The 20,058-nt window shown below is 53.0% G+C and overlaps 1 protein-coding gene across 6 annotated transcripts in view; it reads left to right on the forward strand.

Annotated features, from left to right (window-relative positions):
- Positions 1-17,921, forward strand: part of LOC133343872 (lipoxygenase homology domain-containing protein 1-like) — a 97,071-nt gene extending 79,150 nt beyond the window's left edge. For 5 of the 6 annotated variants that reach the window (XM_061553813.1, XM_061553812.1, XM_061553815.1 and 2 more), the window contains 13 exons: positions 1,234-1,415; positions 2,210-2,326; positions 3,220-3,382; positions 4,238-4,392; positions 4,819-5,028; positions 6,866-7,019; positions 7,407-7,660; positions 8,227-8,415; positions 9,934-10,061; positions 10,517-10,634; positions 11,110-11,287; positions 13,677-13,865; positions 15,962-17,921. In XM_061553813.1, coding sequence (XP_061409797.1) covers positions 1,234-1,415; positions 2,210-2,326; positions 3,220-3,382; positions 4,238-4,392; positions 4,819-5,028; positions 6,866-7,019; positions 7,407-7,660; positions 8,227-8,415; positions 9,934-10,061; positions 10,517-10,634; positions 11,110-11,287; positions 13,677-13,865; positions 15,962-16,119 — 2,195 coding nt within the window. In that variant the 3' untranslated portion in view covers positions 16,120-17,921. The remainder of the gene's footprint in view (positions 1-1,233; positions 1,416-2,209; positions 2,327-3,219; positions 3,383-4,237; positions 4,393-4,818; positions 5,029-6,865; positions 7,020-7,406; positions 7,661-8,226; positions 8,416-9,933; positions 10,062-10,516; positions 10,635-11,109; positions 11,288-13,676; positions 13,866-15,961) is intronic. The other variant, XM_061553816.1, reaches the window with a different exon arrangement.
- The last annotated feature ends 2,137 nt before the right edge of the window (positions 17,922-20,058 follow it).

Raw genomic sequence — 20,058 nt, forward strand, 5'->3', positions numbered from 1 at the left:
ATCGGACGTCCTATTTGCACATTCATCATTTTCATCTTCTCGGTGGTTAAACCTCACTTCTCTTGAAAGTAGTTTTTGGTTTTTCCGTGCGTAAGATATTTGGTAACACTCACTCCAGACATGTCTCTCATTTTCGGTGTGTAGAACGTTGAGCAAGCCTGCGAGCGATTTGCGAGTATCAGAAGCCTCCATCGTGCTCATTTTAATTCAATTAGAGAAAGACCTTCACTTAACATGAGCGGTAGCCAGTAATGATACCAGATTCTATGCCCTATGTCAGTAAAGTTATACAATCTGGGCATACACATACACACACACACTGACCAGATGATTTGATGCATCGCCAAAATTTACATGAAATATCAGTGGAAAATATTGCGTCTTATAATCAGGAGAATGGGGTACTTCATGTGCAGCATCTACGCAGTATACGAACCTAAAGGCCAACTGTGTTGTGGGAACAGGATTTTCAACCAGGTATCACCCACCAAAAAAGTACTTTAAAGCCTCCACCTTCACCCATTTACAACAAATAAGAGCGTTGATATTCAGGGATCACGGTAGCAAACGGTAATTGTGTATGTCTCTGTGTGGAATGTTTATCTGACTGGCGGTCTCTCTGGCTGGAGCGCACGACACATAATTGTAAGGTCGCGAGTTCAACATCCTGACGGAGAATCAACCCTCGAATTGAGTCGCGCTTAGCTGGAGCTCACAAGTGGATCGCCTTAATTTGGCGCGGTAAAAAAACCCCCATTGATCAACAAACCTGGCAACAGCAAACCGACGTGAACTTAACCAATCCGAAGAAAACAATCCCACACGGGTCCCACGGTCGGACTGGCTCCTGCCATAGGAACGCAGAATTTCCACCAGCAGCGACAGGCAAATTGCGGAGCGCTTGTCCGAGTCGCGGCGATGCTTGGACGCTGACTGCGGCAGATGATAGACGCTGTCGTATACTCTTAGTTCTTTCGGTAAAGTCACGTAGGTAAAAAAGGAAATTAAAATTAATAAAAATAAAATAATAAAATCACGACGTTTCGGAGGCAACACAAGTCTCCGTCATCAGGTGGGACCGTCACAGCCAGATTTGCTGCATCGAGTTAGCCGGCACCGGCGACCCCCCCCGTCCCCCCCAACTCCCACAACAGCTGCGATTTCGTCCGACTCGTCGTCCCGAACGCGTCTCACACCCTTCCTCTGCTGCCCCCGCACCCCACCACCCGGCAGACGTCCCGTACGAGATCACGGCGCGCACGAGCGACGTGCCGAGCGCCGGCACGGACGCCGACGTGTTCGTGGTGCTGTACGGTCGCGACGGCAGCTGCACGCGCCAGGCCAGCCTCTGCCCCAGCAAGAAGCAGCGCAAGGAGCACTTCAACCGCGGTTCCGTCGACACCTTCGTCCTGGAGGTGCGTGGCCCACGCCGCTTGGGTTTGTCGTGGCACGGCAGTGGTACCACCACTACCACTACGATGCGTCACGTGGTGAACCGTCCATTGGCTAAGTGGGGTCACCTCGATGTGATCGTTACTGCACCTGCGATGAGCACGGTTGGCTATGCTACGGTGCGGAAGAATCTCAACGAACGTCGTTGCCCGCTTGATTGTTTGTTCGTGAAATATTTTGTTTCCTGATGAAACATGCGCGGGAAATTAAGGTTTCAAATAAATGGCCTTTTTAAACTGTTCTCTGGAGTAATCGACGGCATGGGAAATTCTGAATTGAATACGATTGAATATCCCAGCACGTGAAGCAAAACGCCAGCACTTGTTTGCCGAACAGCACGCGGTACAACCTTTAAACATATCAGAGATCTGTCTATCTAGATCTTTAGATCCCTTGCTGGCTAATAAACAAAAACTAAGCTATTGTTATTTCACCAGGTAAGGCCCACTGAACTATATTGCTCTTTTTCAGAAGCGACCTGGCCACCAATGATAGCTCAACAAAGGGACTCATCACATCTAAATGTAGAGCAGCCAAAAACTCTAAACGTACGTTAATTCTAAATGCGACCACGGGTAGAGAGAGAGAGAGACGCAAACTACCAAATTTACAACAGGCGTCAGGGTCTGGTTCGAACCCACGACCTCCTGTATACCAGGCGAGGCAGTTAACATCTCACCGGCGTTCAGCTTGGGTTGAGCGGGTCAGAGTTGAGGGCGGCCGTGTGTGTGCGTGGGTGTCCTGCCCACACGCTCAGCTGGAGGACGTGGGCGACGCCATCGAGAAGGTGCGCGTGGGGCACGACAACGCCGGCCTGAGCGCCGGCTGGCACCTCGATCGCCTGGACGTGCGCAGGCTGCTCGGAGGAGGGAAGGTAAGGAAGGATGCTGTTGTCATTATCCTCATCGTTATCATCATCATCGTTATCATCATCGTCGTTATCATCATCGTCGTCGTCGTCGTGGCTGACCCCCTCTATCATCATCACATCAATGCCACTATCATCGTTATCATCATTAGCACCACTATGATTGTTTGTCAAAATTTAACATTGCCAAGATGACGTGATGTGACCATGTCGTCTAGATTTGAATGAGGCCCTGTGTGTTTTGGTGACACCACCACCATGACTGCTACCACTACCAACAACAACACCCGCCATTCGCAGTGACATCACCACGGCGCCTGTACCAGGCCAGGTGCACTTTGAGGTCACGTGAAGCGTCCAAGGCTCGCTGGCAGGAGGTCATGGGACAGTCCCAGGTTGCATGGGTTGACTGACTGAGATGACTGGCAAATGCAGCAGCTGTGCACTCAACTGTGCCAACTACCACTACCACTGCCACCATCAACACCAGCAGAACTCTCACCGCCACCAGCACCATCACCACCACCACCACCAGCACTACCAGTACCACTATCATCATCATCATCACCACGAGCACCTCCAACAGTAACCACCATCATTGCCACCAATAACACCATCACCATCACCACCACCACCACCAACACAACCAGTACCACTATCATCATCATCATCACCACGAGCACCTCCACCCGTAACCACCATCATCTCCACCAATATCACCATCACTGCCACCAGCACCATCACCACCACCACCACCACCAACACAACCAGTTCCACTGCCATCATCATCACCACGAGCACCTCCACCAGTACCACCATCATCGCCACCAATATCACCACCACCACCACCGTCATCACCACCACCGTGCTGACGCTGGCTGTTGCGGGCGGGCGGGCAGGGTTCGGAGACGTTGAGCTTCCCGTGCGGCCGCTGGCTGGCGCGCTCGGAGGACGACGGCGAGGTGGTGCGGGAGCTGGTGCCGCGCGCCGTCGTGCAGGAGCGCGTGCTGCGCGACGGGAGCCTCAAGCGCGCCGAGAGCGTCTTGGACGACGTCCTCCAGAGTGAGCGGCGGGAGGGGGGGCCCTGCCACCCCAGGGGCAGAGGTCGCAAACGGGCTTTGATTCCTTACCCGTACCCGTACCCGGCCGCACCAGGGTCACAAATGGGTAACCGTACCCGTACCCAGTCGAGTACGGGTACCCGTTCCCTACCCGTACCCTACCCGAAATGAGTGACAAACGGTTACTCACCAGTGACTCACGGCCTACCCGTACCCGGTCGCACCAGGGTCGCAAACGACTACCCGTACCCGGCCGGGTACAGGTAGCCGGGTATCGGGTAGGGTAGGGGTATCGGGTACCCGGTTGCGACCTCTGCCCAGGGGTCAGGGGCACTGAGCCAGCAACGCGTCGGGGGGGGGGGGCCCGGCTTTTGAATCCGGGTTTCAGCGGTTAGGCCGGCTTCTCGATGCTCGCCGATGAAAACGCAAAGAGATGATCGCAGAATTGGAATGTTTATGTATGCTGGAGGAATCCAGTAGGGGCGGGTCAGAACGTTACAACAGCAAACAATACAAAAACACGATCGGAGTGCATAGTTTAGGAGAGGTAAACAAATCATGTAAAAAGCAATATACAACTAAAACATAAAAATTGTTTATCTTTGTTACTGACATTAGTTGTTCATCCAAAGTAAAATTGCAGCTTCTTCTTCGAAGCTGCACGTGGTGCTGGCCACATCCGCCCTCGGGCACTCGTTAACAACACCGCTCGCCGCTCCCGCCCCACCACCCCCCACAACGGTTTCCAATGGCAACCCGGGGGGTGGGTGTGGGTGGGTGGGGAGGACCGCCGTTGTCTCCCTGTGATGATCTCGGAGCTCTCACGCGTTGCCCCCCCGTCCCCTGCCGCGCGCAGCTCACAAGTACAAGGTGCGCGTGCACACGGGCAGCGTGCGAGGCGCCGGCACGGACGCCAACGTCTTCGTCACCCTCTACGGCGACCAGGGAGACTCTGGCGAGCGCAAGCTGAGCAAGTCCGAGACGCACTCCAACAAGTTTGAGAAGGGCCAGGTATTGCAGGCCATGTGGTGCGTACGTGCGTGTGTGTGTCAATTAGTGGGACCTGAACTATAGCCTAAACAATTTTTTTTGTTATTTTATCAGAAGAGACCTGGCCACAAGTGATCGCTCAACGAAGTGGCTTATGACGTGCAAATTTATAGCAGACAAATATTCGAAATGCACGTTGATTCTAAATGTGGAGGGAAAAACCAGGGGGACCCGGAGAAAAATCCGCGCGACCACGGGGGGAGAGAGAATGCGCAAACTCCAAATACACAGCAGGCGTCACGACCTCCTGTATACCAGGCGAGGTCGATAACATTTCGCCACCGCGGCACCAAATCTCACTTCTTGATCCTCGCCCCGCGCACACCCTGAGCATCGACGGGCTTCCCTCCCTCCTACCCCTTCTCTCTCGGACGTCGGCCGCTTCAGGAGGACATCTTCACGCTGGAGGCCGTCGACCTGGGCCGCATCCACAAGATCAAGGTGCGGCACGACAACTCCATGCCGAGCCCCGACTGGTTCCTGTCCAAGGTCGAGGTGGAGGACCTGGACACGGACGAGGTGTTCCTCTTCACCTGCGAGCGCTGGCTCTCCAAGGACAAGGAGGACAAGAAGCTCGAGAGGACCTTCTACGTGAAGGTCAGCAAGCCAGATGCTCACCCCCCACCCCACCCACCGCCAGCCCCGTGACAGTTGTTGTTTGTGCGGTGACGTAACTTCCGCGGTTGCCGCCTCCGAGGTGCAAAATTAAGGGACGCGTCGCGGGAAGAAGAAGACTATCTCACAGTGCCAGGGAGAGGGGCAGAACCGCACGTGAACGCAATGTCTATGGTGGTGAATTCTATTATTGTTGTTCAGCTGACACAAAAAAAAACGGACTTTTAAAGTCCAACTTGTAGATTTCCCAGCACAGCTTGCTGAAAGAAGAGGATGATCAAGCGACAACCAGGACAGGTGGCCACTCTTTGGTGATACCCAGTAGTGGAGGTTTGCTATTCGGCACAGTCTGGATCTGCGAGTGTTTTTTAAAATTTATTTTGCAGCGGGCAACGCTGAGTTGTAGATGTTGTCGACGGTAGGTGATAACATCTCTACATAATGATGATGAAAATTGTCAGTCCCCTGATGGATGCTAAACCTCCCATTGTCACGTCCGTAATGCGGCTGCTTTCACCAAGCTTCACCACACTGGGTCAGTGGAGGTCGGTGAAGGGGAGGGATGGGATCTAACCGGTTTAGGTATCACTCGCCACCGATGTTAGCCGTGGCTGAGAATCACACTCGGATCACCAGCTTCACAGCACAGTGTGGGCGCTAAGCGCCACGTCGCTTCTCTCCTACGTATTTAACACGTTATGTTCGTGTGAAAAAAGCATCAGTAGTCAAAAATGTTTGCTAAAGTGAGCACTGAGCCAGTGGTGAAAATTCCATATTCCTATGGCAGGGTCAACAGTACATCCGTAGGATGACCACTGCGGACTTCCCATATGTTTCCAATGCTGAATCGATGGTGGTGGGTTAAGCAAAAACTTGACCACATTTCACAGGCAAGGCCTAGTGATGCATACATCTCCACCTGTGCCGTCTCATTAGAGACTGCGGAAAGTCTTTATAGTTTTACACTTGCGTTTATTCTCGGCTAAACGATGTCCTACTCCTGAGATCGGTGTCAGCAGATCTCTCGCGAACAAGACTTACCTGACGAGACGGACTTTTGTAAAAAGAAAAAAAAAAGGGCACGGCAAAGCAAATTTTACGAATTTTTCACAGCTCTTAATAAATGTATCGCCGAGAACGTGATTCCATTATCAAGCTGTTCTTGAGAGGTGGGGGGCGGGGGGCATGCGTGCCTTGGGATCATTGGTTGAGCCGTAGAATTAATAAACCGAGAGAAAAAAACAGCTCAAACGGCAACTCTTGCGACTTGACACTTTTTTTTGCGGCAGTTGTTGTTGACTGCAACGTGGACGCGTGGCGCCATGGTCAGTGCGCCGTGCCTGCAGTCAGAAGGTCGCGAGTTCACATCCCAAAACTAAACCGTAAACTAAACTATTTTTATTTTACCAGGTGAGGCCCACTGAGCTGCATAGTTCTTTTTTCAGAAGCGACTTGGCCACCCACGATGGCTCAACGGAGTGGCTTATCGTCGTGTCGAAATTTATAACAGCCAAATACTTTAAACGCACGTTGTTTCAAAATGTTGGGCTGTCATTTGTGGCCAGGTCGCTTCTGAAAAGAGCTATATAGCTCAGTGGGCCTTACCTGGTAAAATTAAACAAAAATCGTAGTTTTAATAGTTCCCGTTCGCGGTCGCCGTCCATCCCAGCGGCTGTTCCGGCTCACCTCCCCCACCCCCCCCCGTCGTTCTGCTTCTGAGTTCACTGTGATGGGACTGGGAACATTTCAGGAATAAGCGGAGTGAGTGACCGTTATCGTTTCACCGTCGCTGGCGTTTCGCCGTTCCTCTCCCTCGCAGGGCTACGACGGGGAGAAGTCGAGCGTGGGGAGCTCGGTGCGGAGCCTGCGCAGTTCGGCCGGTGGCAGCCTGCGTGGCGCGGCCAACCAGGCGGCCCCGTCTGCGTCGAGCCGGCGCCGGAGCATCGTCGAGGATACAATATACGAGGGCCCAAGTGAGTCATGGACTCCTCGCGTGACTCTTCGCTGCGGCTTGCTGTGGCTCGTGGAGGGGGGGGGGGGGGCTCACGCAAAACCCCGGAACGTAGCCCCGGCAGTCCACGGCGCCAAGTGGGTGTGTTGCCGATGCCACCCGCTAATCAGGGACCGATATCAACATCGTCATCGTCACCGGTGCTCCCACGGTCACCGCCACCTTTGGCCACACATTACCCAATCGGGAACGTGCATAGCACCGCGCACCTCCGATTAGCACGGTTGGCTGCGCACGTTGTGCGAAATAAGTTCGTCAACATGCGTACGTACATAGCGATTGTTGCCCCGCCAGCCCCGGACCACGCTGGAAAATAAGACCTGTCCTGGCATCTTGCATTCTCACCCAGCTCGTAGACGTGAAGTCACTAACGACGCCGCCTCCTCGCCCGCAGCGCTGCCGTACCACGTGGCGGTGACGACGGGCCGCGAGAAGGCTCAGGGCGCGCCGGGCCGCGCTTTCGTGGTGGTGTGGGGCCGAGCCGAGCGGCGCACTCCCCGCCTGTGGCTCGACAATGCCGACGGCCCCGTCGTCTTCTCCCCGGGCTCCACGCGCTCCTTCCGCCTCGAGTCCCTGGACGTGGGCGACGTCACCAGCGTGGAGGTGGGCGGTGCGGTGCGGGGCGACCCCACCGGAAAGGCTCGTTGGCCAAAGGGGCCTGGGTGCCTGGCCACAAGATGTTAACTACCTCGCCTGGTATATAGGAGGTCGTGGGTTTGATCCCGACTCTGACGCCTGCTGTATCTTTGCAGTTTGCGTCTCTCTCTCATCATCACGGTGGCTAGGAGATGTTAACTACCGCGCCTGGTATACAGAAGGTCGTGGGTTCGATCCCGACCCTGACACCTGCTGTATATGTGGAGTTTGCGTATCGGCTGCTATAAGTTTCCACGTGGAAAGCCACTTCGTTGAGCTGTCATTTGTGGCGAGGTCGCTTCTGAAAAAGTGCTACGTAGCTCAGTGGCCTTACCTAGCAAAGTAAAACATTGTTTCGCTATAATTGGACAGGGGTTCCCATGGCGTTCCTCGCAAGCAGGGGGCGACCACCGGCCAACGCAACCCCTCTCCCTGTGGGTCCAGGCCGGGTTTTGGCACACTTGCTGGGCGGCAGCGGCGGTGGCGGAAACGCGGCGTCTCTTGTGTGTTTTGTCTTCCTCCGTTGCCGCCAGCTGGGCCACGACGGCACGTCGTCGTCCGAGTCGAGCTGGTTCGTCGACGAGTTCACGCTGTCCCTGCCGACGCGCGGGGTGGCCTTCCGCTTCCCGTGCCACTGCTGGCTGTCACGCACGCGGGCGGACGGGCAGACGGCGCGAGTGTTCAACGTGCGCGACGCCGAGCTCGCCAACTCCAAACCCAAGGTGTGTGCGCGCTCGCGCCGCGAATAAGTGACGCGCACGTCACGTTGATGATGAAGCGTCGGTCACTAATGACACTCGCGTAGTGTGGAAACGGCCGTTTCGGGTTAACCCTCTGCAACCCCAGATCGGGTCGTCCGCTGCGGAGATGGAGCAATGAAACCAGAATGTGTGCAGGTGCTGGATTGAGCGTTACATCGCCGCATTGTGGGAGTTGGTGCTGAACCTGTGGGGGAAATCCCACAATGCCACGGAGGAGCGTGACGGTCTGACCAATGTTGATATCTCGCAAAGTGGAACCAGTTTTACGGACCTCAGAGGGATGATGGGCTCGATGGAACCTCCGCGGGGGTGTGGGCAGGCATCGTTCTGGTCTTGTGTCAAGCACTCTGATCGCAGAAACTGACGCGGCACAATTTGTAACTCTGATCACAGTGCAATAACGCCGCACTGTCAATGCGGACACATGGACGCCCGCGTAGAATGCAATCGGCGACAGTCAATGCGCGATCCACTGTGACCATTAGGCACCAGCAGCTCGCACAGCGCAAGCGAGGCCTCACAAACGACCTGGATCTTCTGCAGCGTCGCGGGCTTTGCGCGGTTTTAACCGGACATCACCGTGGCCTTAATTAAACCGTCTCACAGCAGGGTTCCTAATTAAATATTGAAATTTTTCCTTCTGCAGAGAGCGTATTTTTTTCATTGAGCACGACCACCGTTACAGACGAAACAGCGTATTATCACACCGGTCTCGTCCGTTGTTGCGCCGCCGCTCCCGGCTTCCAGCGGGTTTGACGAATGGCCGTGCGTCGCGGCAATAAATCTTGCTGAGGTCGGAGACTCTCTCAGTCTCTACTTCCAGCTCATCTGAGCTCTCCCAACACCCCCCACTCCACCCTCCCTCCCCCACCTTCTACGCGGTCATTGGCCCACACCTTCCCGTTGCCTGCTGAAGTGGCCTGATTGATTGTGGCAGGTTATCAGGCAGCCCGGCTGCAGGAACTCACAGATGCAAGGCAGGGAATTAAGCGGGGCTCAAGCACTGCACAGGCACGACTCTTCCTCGCCCCGTAATCAAACGACTGCCGCTCAAGAAGCCCAGTCCGCGCCGAATGCTTGTCGCGCAAGTTCCACTTTGGCTCCGGGCCTTACAGCCGGTGGCTCCCGGGGTCGTGTTGGCGTGAAGAACAAGAGAGGTTGAGACGAGGTGGCCAGAGGCACGAGGTGTGTTGGCGACGGCTATGTTAGAGACACTGCCGGGGTTCGAATCTGGGGGGTTACGGCCGCTTGCGATTCAATCGGCTTCTCAGGTGTGATGAGTCGATGGCCCCGTGGTTTCACTTTGTTAAGGCCTCAGTTGCCTAGCTCAGATGGAATGGTGGGTTCGTTCGAGCGCCGGTCCACGTTGCGCTGGTCGTGATGAGGGTCGGCTGCAACGGTCGGGGCGTGAGGGTTCGTCGGTCGGTTAGCGAGTCGCTCGAAGGGGTTGCGTGCCGTGCGCTCGCCGTTTGTCCACAGGTGAGCTACGAGGTGACGGTGGTGACCGGGGACTCTCCGGGGGCCGGCACGGACACGGGGCTGCACGTAACGCTGTTCGGAGCCAACGGGGCGACGCCAGAGGTGACCCTCGCCAAGGGGGAGGACCGGTGAGTGACGGCGCCGCGGCAACGGAGTTACAGCGTCACCTGCGCTAGGTCTGAGCCGGAGTTCGACGTCTCGTGCACGACGAGGACATCTCTCTGTGCGATGTACTGTATGTTGAACTTCTTTTGCACTGTACGTAGCCGACCGTGATAATCGCCGCCACCATCGTCACCACCACCGTCGTCACCACCACCACCGTTGTTGTCACCACCACCACAGCCACCATCACCACCACCATCGTCACCACCACCACCACCACCGCCACCATCGTCACCACCACTGCCACCATTGTCACCACCACCACCACTGCCACCACCACCACCGCCACCGTCGTCATCACCACCACAGCCACTGTCACCACCACCGCCACCGCCACCACCACCACCGCCACCACCGCCACCATCGTCACCACCGCCACCACCGCACCTTGACGGCGTGGCGCGTAAACCCCACGCAGGTTCGAGAGGGGACACAAGGACGTGTTTGCGATGGAGATGGATGACGTGGGGCGGCTGGAGAAGATGCGTGTTCGCAGCGACGGGAAGGGCAGCCGCCCAGACTGGTTCCTGGAAAAGGTCATCATCAGCCATGAGCTATCCACTGCTGAATAGCTTTTCTGAGCATAGTTGATTCTTACCGCTCGTGTGTACATTTTTATATTTTTGTTACGAAAATCATTGGGAACAGAATAATGGAATAATTATAGGCCAAACAGGCACATGAGTAAGCCGGGTTTAGGAAAGTTTTGACTACTATCGACGGCAAGGACACACACGGACCATCATATTACGGGTGTTCTCCCCGTGGTCGCGTGGATTTTTCTCCGGGTCCTCCGGTTTGTCCCCCCACATTTAGAATCAACTTTGGTTTAGAGTCTTTGGCTGCTATACATTTTTACACGTTACGCCACATAGGCATTACAAAAGCTACCGGCTTTCCCAGCCAGTCACGTTTTATTTCGGCCGCTAATTGTTTTTACAGTCCGCGTTCATGTCGCCGGATTTTTGTTTATATATATACATGCGTCGACGCCATTGTTGTTATTTTCAGATTCTGCTGAGGAACGTGAAAACGTTCGAGGTGACGGCGTTCAAGCTGAGCGGTTGGATCTCAAAGTCCAAGGGGGACAAGAAGCTGGTGTGGGAGCTGCCAGCCGTGGCCGGGGCAGGCAACGACCCGCCGTCTAAGACCACGTACACCATCGCTGTGAAGACGAGCAAAGTCAGGGGTACGTCCGAGCGGGACAAGTAGTTGGGGGGGTGGTGGGGGGCTCGACCTCAGCGATTCGGCCCCCCGCAAATAATGAGTGGGCTGCGACTTGTGATTTTCCCTCTCCGCCCTGCTGTTATCTTGGGGGACAGTTTTTTTGTATTGTTAATTCAGCCGTTGATGCTGCAGTGGCTCCATAGCAACGGATGTAGGCCCCATCGGCTTGCCATGCGAATTCCATGGAGGGGGTGACAGAAAAGTCTGGGGCCTAACACATGATTCGTGGTGCAATGTTCAGTTCGAAGGAAATTAAGTTCAAGATGGCTTTTAAAATGTTTTAGGTTTACACGGACTGTAATTTTAGCAGTTGATTGAAATCATCTTACAAAATTCATACAAATCAGGATAAAAAAAAGAATAATCCAGAGGATAAATCCAGGCCCATAATTATCAGACCTGGCTCCCTGTGACAGAGATCACGATGCTGGGAAAGAACCTTTCCAGTGGCAATCAAATGAAATGTCACGATAAAATGTTTCTCCATGCGGGGATTGAAGCCTCGTGACCTTGATGATCCACACGTGTTGCACTTCGCGGACCGTGCAGAGAAGCAGTATGTACGTATTGCACGTTTAACTTCTTTCGCACTGTACGTAGCCAACCGTGCGAATCGGCGGTGCGTATTTCCAAGGTCGCTCACTCATTGCTTCCTACGTCAGGCCACGGGGCTTTCCATCGCCTCCTTGTAGACTGCCATCGTGCTATTTTTTTTTTGCCAAACCTAGGCAATTCGTTGCCGAGTGAGCGTAACCCCTTAAGTGGCGGATTATATCAAAACCGGTACCGTCCCCCCCCCCCCACCTTGACACAAGCCCACACCAACCGGCTTGCTGAAGTATGGTCACAAAGCCCCCCATGACCAATGATGGCATGGGGAGTCTTCATTCGTTGGTAAATTGAGAATGGTTGGAATTTGACAAAAAGGAGACCCATTTAAGCCAGCTGGGGTGATGCCACACGAGACCAGTGCGTGTGTGTGTATTGATTGGTACGAGTGACACGACCGGAGGATGCAACAACAACAATAATAATAATGCCCTTTTGCCCGGACATAGATGTCGCCTTACGTCTGGGCAAAATGTTCATTTTTCAGGGGTCAATTGTGCAGGTGACCCTCTGCCGTGTGTTCCGTTTGTTACAAATTGCATTACCAGGTGCTTGCCACCGAAGAGCGGGTTGACCTCTAGCTCACACGGAGCTCGCGTAGCAGTGAATAGCCCGACCGTGGCTTGGTGCTTGGCTCACTCGGGCAAAAATCGCGGGACGCAGCTCACGTAAACAGTCGGGGGGGGGGGAAGGTCAACAACGCGTGCGCACACGTTAAGATTGAATGACAAAAACGCACCGAGGGATTGTAGGGTTTGGTTGTTTGTTACAAAGCAGCGTGTTTATTGTTGGGGGAAAATCGGCTCGCTCGGCCAGGGGGCATCGTGGCTCGAAACGACGGATCGTGGTCGAGGCTAACGGCGGAGTGGCGGCCGAAAGAAGGGAACGCGTCTGAGAGCACGTCCCCACCGTGGAGATGGAGTGATTAAATTAGCCCGTGCGCAGGCATTAGGTGGATTGTTGCATTTCCAGACAGTGAGAGGTGGCGATGGTTCACGGACGACTTCATCCAGAAGTGGATAAATCGCGGCTAATCATAATTAACCGTACGAACTGATAACACATGATTACATTTTAGATTTCAGTCTAATAACATGAGCGGTGACGCAGTAGTTCATAACCCACTGTCCTGTGACCTGAGTCCGATTGCTGGCCACGGCTAACATCAGTGGCAAGTGATATCTGAACCAGCCCTGGATGCCCCCCGTTTACCAACCCACGTTGGCTCTACTAACGTAGAATCCAGCACGGAACATCTGAACCAGACTTCTCAGTGATATAAACTCTGCTCGTCCTTTGAACAGTTTTTCATTATTCGCACCTTTCCCAGCAGCACGCCGCTGCTGCTGCCATTGCCGTGCTGCTGCCGTACGCACGTTGAACTTCTTTCGCACCGTACGTAGCCAACCGTGCTAATCGCGGGTGCGGGTGAAGGACATCAAACTAAACACAGGAATTAATTCTAAAGAAATGAGTTTTCAGTCGAGATTTTAAAAGTGCATAGCTCCCAGTGGCTTCCGAATATCGCAAGGAAGAGCATCGGTTCCAGACGGCCGCGGAAGCCGCATCTGAAAGCGCCGAGCGACCACCGTCTTTGTCCGACGGACAGCCAGAAGCCGTCGCCGCCGCCGCCGTGAAGATGATGACAGGAGTTTCGCTCGACGGATTCACGCTCGTCGACGAGGTCAGCGACGTGGTCGCGGTTCGTATTTGTGACGAGCGCTTTGTGCGTCGCCGCACAGGCGCGGCCACGGACGCCAACGTGTTCGTGGCGCTGCACGGGGACGCGGGCGACTCGGGGCCCCTCGCCCTGAGCTCGTCGCTCAGCGGGGGGAACAAGTTCGAGAGCGGCCGCACGGACGAGTTCCGCTTCGCCGACCACAAGAGCCTCGGCCGCCTGTCCAGGTTGCGCGTGTGGCACGACAGCAAGGGTGAGGCCTGGCGCGGCGCTGCTGCTGCCGTGTGTGTGTGTGTCTCTGTGTGTGGGGAGCGGTGGTGTAGCGGTTAGCGCGCTTGCGCTACGAACCTGGCGACCCGGGTTCGATTCCCGCTCACGGCCAACACCAGTGACGATTATCTGAACCGGTCCTGGGCTTCCCCTAGGTCGACTCGGCCTGAAATGAGTACCTGGTGCGGTGTGTAAACATCGCCACTGGGGAGACAAAGGCGGTCGGGCGTGGTGCTGGCCACCCACCTCCTCGTGTACCGTTCCGGCCTTCATAGGTGCTCGCTAACAGCACTTGCCCCTACAGTCTGTTAAGGCTATATGGGGGATCTTTGTTTTTTGTGTGTGTCTGTGTGTGTGTGCAGGAGCCGTAGCACAGTGGTCGGTGTTCTGCGATGCTAACCCAGCGACCCGAGTTTGATTCGCGCTCACGGCCAACACCAGTGACGATTACTTGAATCGGTCCTGGGACTCCCCTAGGTCGACTGAGCCTCAAATGAGTACCTGGTGCGGTGTGTAAACATCAGCACTAGGCTTTATAGACTTTACTCTTTCTAACACCTATTTTATTGCCAGAAAGGTTAAAGCCTATTCTTCTTTTGTCATCATCTTGTTTTCTTGCTACTGTTTTTATTGTTTTTGTATTTTCCCCCCGATTTCTTCCAGCTGTGCAACCTGCACCTCCCGATTAGCACGGTTGGCTACGTACGGTGCGAAAGAAGTTTAACAAACACACACATACACACGTCACCTCGCGACGACGAGGTGACGTGCCCTTTACGAATGCTGGAGAACGGTCCGCTGAAGGAGATATCACAGAACTCCAGCCGAGATTCCTTCAAGTGACCTTTTTTTAATCACACACTCAGGGACACACTTGCCACATGCCCTGCCGCAGACATATGCCTGGCAGTCAATCTGATATTTTATTCCAAATGTTGAAACTTTGTGTAAAGAAAAAAAACACGCATTTAATACGATAGTTTGTGCGACAATCGACTCACTCCGCTTACAAACCCGCATTGATCGTGGGCGGCTGAAACCCGGAATTTAACCGAGGGTGTCAGCGGTTCCAGCGCAGTGTCGCCTACCCCTGAGTCTCCGCGGTGCTCGCTTTAATTGAAAGTAGCTCACGAAAGGTCGAGGGCGATGGCGAATCTAATTACCGCCGGCAAAGCAGATCTGAATGTGGTAATTTCATTGAGGGTTTCTACGTAAAGTACCGCGAGTTGTAATCAGGTGGAAAGACGACGAGGGTAATGAGTTCCGCAGTCGAGCAGGTGAAGTGGTTCGTGCAGCACCTCGGCAAGGGATCGAGTCGCTGTTCCAGTACTCATGGCTACTCGCTAAAGTACTTGCTCCCGTAGTCTATAGGCTTACACGGGGTTTGTGTGTGAGTGTGTCTGTGTGTGTGTCTGCTACGAACCCGGCGACTAGCGTTAAAAATTCTCGCTCACGGCCAACACCAGTGACGATTACCTGAATTAGTCCCTGGGCCTCCCCTAGGTTGACTCAGCCTCAAATGAGTACCTGGTGCGGTGTGAAAACTTCGCCCACTGGGGAGACAAAGGCGGCCAAGTGCGACGTTGGTCACCCACCCCCTCGTGTGCCGTGCCGACCATCGCTCATAGGTGCTCACGTACAGCACTTGCCCCAAAAGTCTGTTAAGGCTATACGGGGGATCTTTGTCCTGCATGTCCTAAGAGATGCAATCGCTGCGCTGCGATGCCATCAATCCAGCAATGTGGCATCTGAAGTCGGTCTGGGCTTCTGCCCACGTCAATCCAGCGTGGCACGGCAGGGCAGACATCGTGACTAAGCGAACAAACGCAGCCGCAGGAGGTTTTGTGTTGTTGTTGTTCTTCACCTGCCACACCGCTCCCTCGCGTGCCGCCCCGGCGTCCATCGGGCGCTCGCCAACAGACAGCGCTCCACCCGGGGCAGCGTGCGTCTCTAGTCGCGCGTGTCCGGGCTCGCGTTTGGTGCGCGTCCGTCCGTCCGTCTGTCTGTCTGTCTGCCTGTGTTAATGAAACACCCCCATGCAGCGCCCATTCTCACAGTCGCGGCGCGTCTCGCCGACAGGCCTGGGCGCCGGCTGGCACCTGGCGGAGATCGAGGTGAGGGACGAGGTGGCCGGGCAGACGTTCACCTTTCCCTGCAACCGCTGGCTGGCGGACGACGAGGACGATAAGAAGACCGAGCGGGAGCTGACGTGCGCCGGCTCGCACAGCCGCGCGTAGCCCCCCCCCCCCTCCCCAACACGGCGAGACATCGCGCGCCTCCCTTCCTTTCTCTCTCTCGCTCTCTCCGCCGCACGCGCTCGTTCTCCCACTGAATTTCAACGAGGGCTAAATGTAAATTAAGAAAAGCGGGGGGTGCGAGGGGCTGCGGTGGAGGGTGCGGTGGAGGGTGGCGTGGCATATACGTTACGTGGGTGGAAACAACAACCCCCCCCCAAAAAAAACCCTACGGGAATTTGAGATGAGCGAAAGCAGCGGGCGCCCACTCTCCGGTGGTGCCCCCCCCTCATCACCCCGCTCCCTGCCGTGGCCGCGGGATTTCGTGAAGGTCGCTGGTGAAGTCGCGACCGCCCCAGACGCGTTATTACTCCGGAGCTGCGTGCGGGGCGTGCCGCTCGGAGCCTAACTGCTTTTGCCCGGCTCACGAATTTTTTTTTCTTCGCTCTCCGGACGCGGTCGCCCCTCGTGAGCGCTGCCCCGGGACCGCCGGCGTCGGGGATGTAGTTTGTAGTCGCCGCCGTAGACGAGCGGACGGGAACAGGTTGAAGCTATCAATCCGATCGATCAAGTGGATGGCATACCTTGTCAACCCCTTATCAGTACCCTACCTTATTACAGACCAGTTCAGACCTTATTGGTCACCCCGTGTCCGTTATAAATCTCAACGTTCATCCTACAAAGTCCCATCACAAGGGAGAAGCACAAACAAATAGATAATTTTTTTGCCCGTATTGATATGGCTGTACGCTGTATGGACCTAAAAACTGTACAAGAATACAGGTAAACCGTATGGGTTGACAGGTATGGGATGGATTTAATTTTTGAAGCGGGTGAGAACCCTGTGAGACCAAATACTAAAAGTTTAAAGGAAAATCTGGCGTATACGTAGTTATACAAGAAAGCGAAATTGACACTGAAAAAACAAATATGGTGACAACAATCAAAATAAATCTATGCAAACGGAAATAAGCGAAAATATGAAAAAAACGCTTTTAGTATACGTGTGAGTAAATATTACCATGCAATGCCGACTGGACGACTCCAACATAAATACAACGTACAGGATAAAAGCGCAAGCGTTAAAGAGCACCAAGATTTTTTTTTTTTTACAAATCGCTAAAAATGGTGAAATTATACTGAACAATAATTCACCTGATGGCGTTGAGGCGTTTAGAATTGAATGCCTCCCGGACAGACGACCGTGAATGTCCGCTCGGCACTTTACTGGCAGCTTTCTGCGTGACCGTCAACTGTTCAGGAATTAACGGCCATAACCTGGCCAAGAACTGAAACTCAACAATTATCTCCGACTGCACAGATTCCATTTCAAACTGATGGATGTGTACGTTTTCCCTGTGGCTGCGTATCGGGGAGATATGTTCGTGGTAACGGGTGTGCGAAGAGTTCTAAGTGTGGAAGTTTTGATAAAATTAACTCTTTTTTCTACAGATTGTCGGTTCAAAGAGGCCAATTTTCCTGTACATTTGTGTGGAATGATTGAGCTATTTTGTTTAATGCAGGATCTCTTCTGTCAACACAGGATCATTATCAACCAAACTGTAACCATCATAATCAATATTTATTATTAATTATTTTAAAATACTGAATGTGTTCAGATTTTAATAAAAAATGGTTTAAGTTCTCTCAAGAAGGCTGTAGATGTTGTTAAATTTTTTGTAAACATAAATTGATTGTGCTTGAATTCTGTTAACAGTGACTCAGTTTTGAAATATCAATGAACATTGTTAACATTGTTAACAGCTTGTAAATTCCAAAAAGGGGAAATATATATACATCTTACATGGGAGTTTGCCTCTGTGTCATCTTTTGTTTAAAGCCACACACAGGAAGTCGGAACCACTTGCCAAACTGGAAGTGGCACATTGCATTGCATTCTGGGAGTTCCATTCACCCTCCCCAGCTCTGTCCAAAGCATCAGCACAGGTGGTTGTTGATGCTGGTGGATTAATCCTTGCCTAACTTTAAACATTTCGAATACCAAGTCCTTTGTGTAACAACATCAATTTCTAAATTAAATTTCGAAAATAGAAATGTACTGACCACAAGATGAAAAGTTTTGACAAGTGTAAATTCACCAAATTATCAATTTACCGATCATGGTCAAATCATGAGGCGTTATCACTCTGCTCCTGGAGGAAGACCTTCCCGCAATCCGTCTCGCTGCTGTGCAGAGGCAGATTTCTCGCTCCGTCTCCTCATCGGCCGTATTCCCAGGTGTGTTCCACATATTAGGCTTAATTTGAACGCCCGTATATATATATATTTTAGAATCAAGGTGTTGTTGAAACTTCTACAAATAGAGCATTCACAACTGACATTTTTCCTGAATAATGTGTAATGTATGGAAACAACACCAGTCGGTAAGTAGAGTGTTACTGTGTGGGAAATGAGTATAGAGTTGATTTGTGGTGTGAGACTTCGTATTTATGAACTCATGGGAGAGATAAAAAAATGGCAACTGTTGTGTACAGTATTATGTGTCATCGTCGTTATTTTTGGCCGTGCTTTTAATACACAGGCACATTTTACAGTAAACACTCTCTCGGTTGCTATACATCTCAACATCACACGTCTTGGCACAGCAGTGCATGGAGGAGAGGCCACTGTGTGCCAGTCTCACAGTCCAAAAGCAACACTCGACATTGACCTGGACGTGACTTTCTAAATGAATCACTGAAGGTTCCTCTTGAACTGCATCCGAGAAAATTGCACCGTTAGGAAACATTTGACTCGCGTTTGGTAGGATGCGAGTTCAACCCCCGGTCCGGAGGTTGAAACTCGGCTCAATCAACCCTCGGTGGTCGTGAAAACGAGTATCGATTTCCTCCCCACCCCGGCCTTTTTTGCCATGCTTGTTGCTTACTTGTAGCCCCCACTCCCCCTACCCCACACCCCCACCCTCCCTGTCTCTCCTCCCTGGCTCCTCCCCCCCTCTCTTAGCTATATAGCCTCTTGTCACAACAGCCCTTTTGCCCACTTCAGCAATTGTTTCTTGCTGTGGTTGTCCTACCTGTTGACGGACGCTTGTGTTGCGCCCGAAACGTCGTGATTAAATTAATTTTATTTTCTACCTACGTGACTTTACCTAAAGAACCAAAGTGTGTGGATACCTGCAGTCACGGAAACTTCAAATCGAGATTGACGACGTGGCAAGTCAACGGTGGCTGTCCCCCGGTTGGATCGTTCTCCACCACAGGAGAAGAGCCGAGCAGCTCAAAGTTCCTCTCGCCAGAAACAACAGACATGTCGTCGAATTTGCCCGATTGCCTACGGCCAGTGCTATATTTTGTACGTTGGACTTGTGCGCCGAACGTAGACAATCGTGCGAATCGGAGGTTTATACCCTTTCTGATAATAAAATAGGCGTTAAGATGTTCAAATAGATACCCTTTGCCAGGCATCAAGTCTGCATTAACCACACGTACGTGTGGCAAAACATGCAAACAAGCATGCTCTGATAATTATATACGCATTCATAATAGAGGTGTTTTGGGTGAGATCGTGTAAATATATAAATGTGTCGTTAAACCCGCCACCACCCGACACAGCCAACTAGTAAGGGTTGTCATGTGAACAGAACGTGGCCAATTCGTCACTAGTACAGCACACCGGTGTGTTGGAGAGCCAAGCCACAACATTTACAATCTTAGTACGACTAGCTTCGTCAGGCGGTCGAACCCAAAAAAACCTTATGGATGATACTGCTCGCGAAAGCCTACGTGTTAAACTGAATAAACGTATTGTCTTTGAAACTGATTGTCCTGCAACAGATGCAGCCTTTTTTAAATCATTTATATTAAGTTCACTTGCGCGCTTGCTTGCTTGCTTACGACCGTGCAAATCTTTCGGTCGTTTCTTAACCCACTTCCCGTGATCCAATCGAGCTGACATTTTGCACACAGACTCGTTGTGCGTGAC

This window comes from Lethenteron reissneri, chromosome 18, assembly GCF_015708825.2.
Source record: "Lethenteron reissneri isolate LAM-NWPU_2019-01 chromosome 18, ASM1570882v1, whole genome shotgun sequence".
NCBI lineage: Eukaryota > Metazoa > Chordata > Hyperoartia > Petromyzontiformes > Petromyzontidae > Lethenteron > Lethenteron reissneri.